At 44.3% G+C, this 9,041-nt stretch overlaps 1 protein-coding gene across 5 annotated transcripts in view; it reads right to left on the bottom strand.

Annotated features, from left to right (window-relative positions):
* Positions 1 to 1,857: 1,857 nt before the first annotated feature.
* RETREG1 (reticulophagy regulator 1) overlaps positions 1,858 to 9,041 on the bottom strand; it is a 122,406-nt gene continuing 115,222 nt past the window's right edge. For all 5 annotated transcript variants that reach the window (XM_077896396.1, XM_077896397.1, XM_077896398.1 and 2 more), the window contains one exon: positions 1,858 to 8,550. In XM_077896396.1, coding sequence (XP_077752522.1) covers positions 8,057 to 8,550 — 494 coding nt within the window. In that variant the 3' untranslated portion in view covers positions 1,858 to 8,056. The remainder of the gene's footprint in view (positions 8,551 to 9,041) is intronic.

Genomic DNA, 9,041 nt, shown 5'->3' with positions numbered 1-9,041 from the left:
GCGGGGCTCGGGGTGGCCCCCGCGCATCGCCCAGCCGGTCGCTCTCCCGGGGCGCGGAGGACGGAGCCGGTGCCGACACGTCCGGGAAGGGAGACCCGGGCCGGAGGCTGCGGGAATTCGCAGGGACGCGGGGGCCGGGGCAGCCTCCCCGCGAGGGGCGCGCGCGAGTCGGGGGAAGGAGGAGTTCGGCCGCCCCGGCGCTGCGCCCCCTCCCGCCCGCCCGGGCACCCCGCTTCCGGGGGTGCGGACACGCGGCTGAGACGGGCGCGGGCGGGGGCGGGGCGGGGGCCGATCAGCCCGACGCTGCGCTCACTCGCGGGGGCCGGGGGCCGGGGGGCGGCGGGCACGGGGGGCGTGGCCCCCGACTGCAGCCCCGCCCCCCGAGTTCAGGACCCGAACCTACTGAGCCACCCCGCGCTCCCCCCACCCCCACCCCCGACCCAGGCGCCCCCGCAGCCGGCCACCGCCCCGCCAGGCGCCCCCGCACCCAGGTGCCCCATCACCCAGGCACCCCCCAAGCCAGGCGATCCCCCACCCAGGCGCCCCATCACCGAGGCGCCCCATCACCTAGGCGCCCCCCCAGTCAGGTGCCCCATCACCCAGGCACCCCATCAGCCAGGTGCCCCATCATCCAAGCACCCCCCACCCAGGTGCTCCATCACCCAGACACCCCCCAAGCCAGGCGATCCCCCACCCAGGCGCCCCATCACCGAGGCGCCCCATCACCTAGGCACCCCCGAAGCCAGGTGCCCCCCAGTCAGGTGCCCCATCACCTAGGCACCCCATCACCCAAGCACCCCCTACCCAGGCGCCCCATCACCCAGGCCCCCCCCGACCCAGGCACCCCATCACCCAGGTGTCCCTCAGCCAGGCCCCCCCAAGCACCCCAGCTGATGTCCCCGCGTACCCCTTGGAGTGCTGGATCTCAGGGAAGCCGCCGTCCTGGCTCCCCAGACCATCTCCTTTCTACCGCCAGGCTGGACACCCCATCACCCAGGTGCCCCCGACGCTGGCGCCCGCACTGTTCAGTATTTGAAACGAACCTCTTACCGCAGAAGTTATCCGATGGGGATTTTTATTCCAGAAAACTTGGTTTTGAGATCATCAAAACCTTTTCAAGTTGCTCAGCCGCCCGGAGAAGAGGCCGCCTCAAGAAATGTACGGACGACTAGCCATCGACGGGGAGAAACCAAACTGATGTGTATTTTCATGCTTTTCTAAAAAGTAAAGCCAAAGATGGCTGTGTAAGGAGATTTGGGTTTCTTTTACTTTTTTCTTATCCTCCTGTGGTTCTTCCAGCATCTCGTCATTCTTCGTGTGTCATTTCCTTCCTGCCTCCTTCAGTCCGTTTTCACGAGCCCCCACTCCAGCGTCTGAAGCCCTGGGAGTTCCACACCCTTTCCTTTCCCTCCTGCGGGGACCCTGAGGTCTGCACACCCCAGGGCCCCGCTCGCCCCCACCCCCGGGGCCTCCTCTTCCCTAAGCCCTTCTTCCTCGCAGGTCACTTTTCCCCATCGGGGATGGCTGCCTGATGCCCAGAGAATGCAGCTCCGGCTCCTTTGCCTTCCAGTAGCTCCCGTTCCCTGCCCCCGTGTGCCCAGTCTCCGGGGGGTGTTCCTGCCACACCCCAGCAGCTGACACGGGCCAAGTCCTGCACGACAGCCCGACTCTTCTGACACCGGCGACCTGGCGACAGCATCAGCTCCCCAGGTTGAGGACTTCGTCCCACAGGACTGCGCCCACGTGGACCCCGGGAGCAGGTCCAGGGCCACCCGTGCAGACCCACGGCCTCGAAGCCGCCTGCCCCCTGCAGTTTGACTGATTCGCAGAGTGGCTCACGAAACTCAGGAAACCCGGTGACTTACTAGACGACTGGTTTATTAGAAAGGATATGAAGAGATACAGATGAACAGCCAGAGATGAAGACAAACACAGGGTGAGGTCCAGAAGGGTCCTAAATACAGGAGCTTCTGTCCCCGTGGAGCTTGGGTGCAGTCACCCACCTGGCACATGGATTTGTTCTGCTTCACTAACCGAAAAGCTCTGACCCCACCGTTGTGCGGTTTTATGGAGGTTTCCTTAGGTAGGCATGACTGATTAAATCTTTGGTGATTGAACTCAGCCTCCAGCTACTTTCTCCTCCCCACAGGTCGGTTCCCCTGGCAACCAGCTCTCATCCTTAGGCCATCTAAGGGGCTTTCCAAAAGTCATAATCAAAAACATAGTCATCCTCTCAACACTTAGGGGTTTTGTGAGCTCTACGCCAGGAATGGACAAAGACCAAAGGTATATTTATTATGAATCACATCATCACACTGTCCTTTAAAATACTCTTCTAATTCTAAATTAAGGAATCTTTACCCTCAAGGAGTTTCTTACAATTTGATAGGGATGATAAGAAATACACAATGAACACATTAAAGACTGGGTCACTTACAACAAAACATAAAGGGGCAATGGGATTTAGGATAGAAAAATCTCATCCGACTAGAGACCAGAAAAGTCTTCATTAAGAAGCTGACATTTCGGGATCCCTGGTGGCGCAGCAGTTTGGCGCCTGCCTTTGGCCCAGGGCAAAATCCTGGAGACCCAGGATCGAATCCCACGTCGGGCTCCTGGTGCATGGAGCCTGCTTCTCCCTCTGCCTATGTTTCTGCCTCTCTCTCTCTCTCTCTATCATAAATAAATAAAAAATTAAAAAAAAAAAAAGCTGACATTTCAGATGGGTCCTGAAGGAGCGGGGAAACTGAAGACTTCATCTGCAAGTGGAGAAGGGAGGTGGAAAGTAGAAGAAATACTGTGAAGGGGCCAAACTAAGGGACATATTTAGGAAGAATGTTAGTCTAGTTTGCATTGAAGCATAGGATACAGGTAAAGATGAGGAAATAGGATTAGAGAGGATTAAGGTATTGGGTAGAGGATTGAATTCCATACTTTGTTGTTCATTCTTCATTTGCTAAAACAGTAGGCACTCAAAATAAATGTTGCAGTTTACATGGGCATCAGGAACAGAAGTGGTCCTTGAGATCCAACAGCAGTACCTGGAATGGACTGGAAAAATACTTGAAAGGAGCAGGTCTGTAGCCAACAGCTCCTCGGTAAACGCAAGATGTTTGACCAAGGGACCTTGTGTTGAACTTCTCTGCCATATACTCAGAATATTATGTTAATGTGTCTAATTCCTGTTGACCGTACTATGAAAAAGGTTTCTTACCTAATTAATCGTTTTACTGAAGAATTTAAACTGAGACTGCCCATGTAAAAAATTTAGATTTGAAAATCTTAAAAATTAAAATTCTTTCTGGATACTGTGACACAGCCCTCAAGATCATTTAATTGCCAAACTAGTGAAGTTATGTTACACACTGTAAAAGTGATAGTATCAATGACGATGTGGTTCCTTTTCAATCCTGACAGATGTTGGGACATTGATTTTTGATAATTACAAAATTTAAAATAAGAGGAAATAAGTTCACCTCAAGTCAGCTGAGATACTAACATTGATATGTAGTGTTCTCTTGTGACAGGCTTACTACTTTCCACGTACCTATATTGCAGTAGCAACTTGGTTTTTAAAAGGAAAAACTTAAAAGGGTTGGATGGGATTACTTTTGGGGGATAACAAATAATATAAAAACTAACATTTAGTAAATGGTTTACAAGTTCTGTGAATTTGGTGTTCATTAAAAAATGTTAAGTAAAGAATTATGATTTTTAATAGACAATTGTAATACGTTTTACTACCTCTTGATTTTTGGGTGTCTAGATATGCAGTTTTCTGTTCTTAAATTAACAAAGAAGTGAGAATACCTGGTTATCACAGCATTTACAGTAGTATAGATCAGCTGATTTCTGGATTCTTTGAAAAAAAAAAAAAACCTAAATATTCAGTCATTAATATTTAGTAAACTTCTGAACTAAAATTATGATCATTCTTAATGTATCTAAAAAACAAAAAATTAGATAACATAATATACTAGAAAGAGAATATGCTCTGGGGACAAACTGGCTTTCCCCCTTACTAGCTATGTGACTTTGGAAAATTGATTTAACCCTGTCCTTCTGATATATGCTCTTACTGCTGCTTAATTGTAGAGTCATCAGGATTACACGTGATTGTAACTGTAACTGAGTATTTTCTATGTATTACACGAACAGTTGGCAAACTTTTCCTATAGATGGCATGATAGTAAATGTTTTGGCTTTGTTAGGCCTATGGTCCCTGCCACAATTATTCAACTTTTCTCTTTATATAAAAAGAGAAAATATAAAAGCAGCCATAGACAGTACATAAATGAGTGTGTCTATGTTCCAAAAAACCTTTATTTATGGATGAATTTTTAATTTCATATATTTTACACAAGTCATGAACTCTTCTGATTTTTTCCAACTATTTAAAAACCTTTAAAAAATCATTCTTAGCTGCTATTCCATATAAAAACAGCCGCAGGCCAGATTTGGCCCGTAAGCCATAGTTTGCCAAAGCCAGTCTTAGACACTGAATTACACACTATGGGATGCAGATGCCATAACTTAATTTTATAGATGAAGGAAACAGGTATAGATCTAATGTGAATGACTTGGAGCCTCCCAGCCAATGTTAGATCCATTAAAAATGGCTAGTTTAGAACCTCACACGTGGTCCAGAGTCAACTGAAAAAATAGACATTTTTGCAACACTTTTCATCTTTTTTATTCCACAGCATTTCCGGGATTATGAGGCCAATATACTGCTACTCCTACTGAAAGAACTTTAGAGTTTTCTTATAAGCAGGTACTTGTTGATTGACTTTGTTTTAATGTTTGAAAAGGTGGTTTAGTTGAAACACAGGTAGGAAAAAAAAAAATCACTATCTCAGTTATATATAGCCTTTCCCCCCGCGAAAGTGCTTCAGATACTTTTTTCCATTCATTCTAAAAACATTCTTGTGTAAGAGAATAATTAGCTCCCTATTTTTTGTTTGGGGAACCCGAAGTGGTAGTTTGAGGATGTTATGTGGCTTTCACATTGTACCTTAAGGGGTCATAATATTAACATTAGAACTAGAACTGGTATTTATGGCATCCCATACTAACTTAACTGCTGCAGCGGAAATGGAGGAATAATACACAAAAATCTATTTCTGAGACTTTCTACCTTCACCATGATACAAATGACCTATGACAACTACAGTTTAATAAGGGTTTTCAGAATAATTTCCTATCTTGTAACTAATATAACTGAAGCAGTGTATAAAGAACTACATCAACCTAAATTATAAACAGAAAGGAAAATGTTTAAGTACTTTTTTCTTAAATGTAGATTTGCTTCTTGCCTAAAATCAGCAGTATACTAGCATTTACTATTTTTTAAAAGCTGAAGAGTTGCACTTATTTCAAAGATAAGAGTGAGACGCTTAAATATGTTGAGGGTGTTTGCCAATTACAATTATAAATATTTCTTTTCCTAATAATCTATTACATGGGGGGAGTGGTTTAAAAATCACTTCTGAGATTTTTTAGAGTAAGGAAAAAGCAATGATGATTCAAAATGAGAATATAAACACGGCTGTAAGCCTGGATTGACTTTCCAAAGCAAGCTTGAACTTCTTGAGCTCTGCTTCATTGTTTCAGGTCAAAATGCATAATCAATGTATGCTATTTCCATTGTCTCATTTTGCTCAGCATTCTTTTGCAAAGCATTTTTTCTACAACTCCTTTACAATTAAAAAGAATCCATGTTTCACACTTTAATGAATGCATAAATTCTCACAGTAAGGGGTAAGTAGTCCCCACTGGGACTGGATCAATTATCGGGGTTTACTGTTACTATACCTTAAAATCAGAAATAGGATTATATACAGTACATCCACCAACACATTCACATACACACACACACACACACACACACACACACACAACCCCACAGCACCCCTCTTTGTCTGAATTAGGAGTACTGTTACTGCATTGGGTACATCTGTAATGACATATGTTCTGGAATAAATAATGAAGTACATGTCTGGTTATGATGCTACTACCCATAGCAAGTTGGTATGTCTCCTCCAAAGTGTTAATAACACAATTTCCTACCCTAACTACCTCGCCATCCCCAAACCACTTTTAATTTATAGTTCATAATATTTGACCCTAGTTTTATTGTTTGTAACATCAACTCTAGAGTTTATCTTTCTGTAAGCTTGTCTAATGACTCTTAACACATTCTTTAGTTACATGGGTCACCTTCTTGTTTTCCCCTCCATGAAGAAATTGAAAAGACTGAAAACTTTTTGACTTCATGGCCAAGAACATTTTTTAAATACAGAAACATACACATAAAAAAAAAAAAAGAATCCTGGTGACAACTATTTTATAAATATGTGACTGTATTGTTCTTTATGTCCAGAAACTTGTATTGAATAGAATTCAGGTATATTCCTCCCTAACCCACACAGTTCATAGATCTAACACCAGGTTTTTGTACCAAAATGGGCAAGATAATGAAGGCACAGGCTCACTTTGTATCAGTAAAGGACATCAAACACAGTCATGAGGCACTAATGACATATAAGCATAGTCAGTCACAAAAAGCATGTGTTGAAAGTCCTCAATAATCTCCCTTTACATTTGGCAAAATTCAGTCTAGATATTTTAATACCTCAGAAAAAATAAATAAGAGATGCTACACTAAAACATCAGATTACCTATCGTCTTTAGGAATAGAAGGAAAGGGATAAAATGAAGGGAAGGGACAACAGCTTTCCTATATTCTTGGATTATCTTTCCTTTCTCAGGGTCTCAGACGTCTGTATGCATCTGTAGAAATGCCAGCTGTACCTGAAGATTGAAGGGATTGTTGGTAGTTGGCTGGCATGGTCCCTCGACACTATTAAAAGTTTACATCACAAAAACAAACTTAGCTTGATTTCTGCGAAATCCTTTGTTAAAAGCCTATGTCAATTTGGTTATTTGAAGGTGATCTAAAAAGTTTTAAATAAAGGAAAAATATATTCTAGCTTCCCAGCAGAAACAGGTTCTATTTTTAGACTTTAGTAGCAAGTAAAGACGCCTTAAAGCCAAGCAAATTTCTCTCCCACAGGAGACGCGCTACAGACTACGGAAGCAGTCACTGTTTCTCTACTGCCGATGACAACATCACTCACAGAACATACCAGGCACGCGTTTCACAACTTGAAGAGACTTTGTCCATGACGTAATAGGAGAGATGACGATTTAACTTGGGTCTGAGCAAGCAGAACAGACCTGCACTTGACAACATCTCTGACAAGTACCTGACGGCCCAGCAACCAGACGCAGCCCAGTCTGTGTTTCCATCAAAACCCCTGTCTGTGCGATACACCATTACTTGCCTTCCAGGGGTAACACCACCGAGGGCAAGGCCAGAGCTGCCGTCCACGGAGCATGCCACTTACACAGGTAGGCCTAAGTCTATGACTGCAGAAACGACGTGGAAATGTATCAGCCTATCCAAAGTATTTAAATATATTTTTTAAATTATCCCTAGGAAATTAATTTTGATGATATTTCCCAAGTCCTTCGATTAAAGATACCGTGATAATTTTTGTTTTTTTTACATCAGAGTCTACCAGAATTTTTTAACTGTTTCCAAGTATCAGTAACAAAGGAGATGATACTGCTTCGTATTCACAACTAATGGTTAATATTTCAGTGAGTTACAATAAACTGCATGCTTGAAAAATTAATTGTAAAGAAAAAATAAGGAGTACTTATAAGAGGATCCCAATAATTTGGTGTTTTTCCTTTAAAAACAACCTCTAATATTCATGTCTGACACCACAGTATGTATATATATATATATGTATGTATATAAAGTTCATTTCCATGCTTATTACATAAAAATAACTATAGGAAATATCAGTATCAGCTGATATATATCCAATCAATTCACTGCAGAAGGAAAAATAAGAAAAAAATCTGAAGTAATCAGTAAAGCTCACAGTTCAAAAAAATTTTTTTTCTTTTTTCTTTTTTTTTTTTGCTTGTTTCAAATTTTTTTGGTAGTTTTCTCTGTGCTGTGTTGAACAAGTTGATTCCCAGACTAATGGCCTCCGAGTAGATTTGAAAGGAAGCCCGAAGACTTCTTATTTTGCTGTGCTTCTGCTTCTTGGTCTTGTGAGAGTCCCAACTCACTCTCAATTTGATCAAGCTCTGACTGGTCAAGTAGTTCAAAGTCATCACCTTCTTCAGTGTCTGTGTCGTCTCCTGGGCTGGGGGCAGCCTGAGAGAGTGCTTGCTGCGCGCCCTCTAACTGCTCCTTGATGGCAGCTGTCACTGCGGCCGTGATGGCGTCCCCAGCCAGGTTGCGCATCAGGTGAAAGGTTTGGTCACTGCTCAGAGGAAGGCTGAGACCAGCCGCCGACTGCCTCTCTCTGCTCGTTCTCACACCGCTGTCCAGCTGCTCCTTTCTTCTCCTTTGCTCAGTGGGCAAGCCAAGGCTGAATTCATCTTCATCATTTGTTCCCATGCCATTTTCTACAGATGGAAAATCGGAAAGGTCTCGAGAGAAAACTTCTTCGCTGGGTCGATCGAGATCTGTGGAATGTATCACACAAGTTCATGCTTGAGCACCATGATGAATTTGAAACAAAAGAACTGTCTGAAAGGAACTCTGATTGTAATCGGAACCCTCTAGGCAGGCTTGGCGGCCACTGGCCTCCCAGCAAATCAGCTTCGCCACAGGCTGGACCCCTTTCGAATGCGGGACACAGTCTCTCTACAAGGACACCAGGACCCCACGTCCCCGCTACGGCTTTAGTTTTCCTCTTAAGCACAAAACAGGGTATGTGATGACTTAACATCCAACCTGTCTAACGTTAGCTTGAGGCTTGACTGAAGTTTTTCTAAGTTTGTATTTAAATTCCAGTGAGTTAACAGAGTGTTAGCCTCAGGTGTTCACTCTAGTGATTCAGCGCTTGCAGACAACACCCCGAGCTCATCACACGCGCCCTCCTTCACCCCGTCGCCTAGTTCACCCAGCCCCACCACCTCCCCTCTGGAAACCGTGGGTCTATTCTCTGTTCAAG

Source organism: Canis aureus, chromosome 4 (assembly GCF_053574225.1).
Source record: "Canis aureus isolate CA01 chromosome 4, VMU_Caureus_v.1.0, whole genome shotgun sequence".
NCBI lineage: Eukaryota > Metazoa > Chordata > Mammalia > Carnivora > Canidae > Canis > Canis aureus.
The sequence above is the reverse complement of the archived record's forward strand: the minus strand, read 5'-3'. Positions and strand labels throughout refer to the sequence as shown.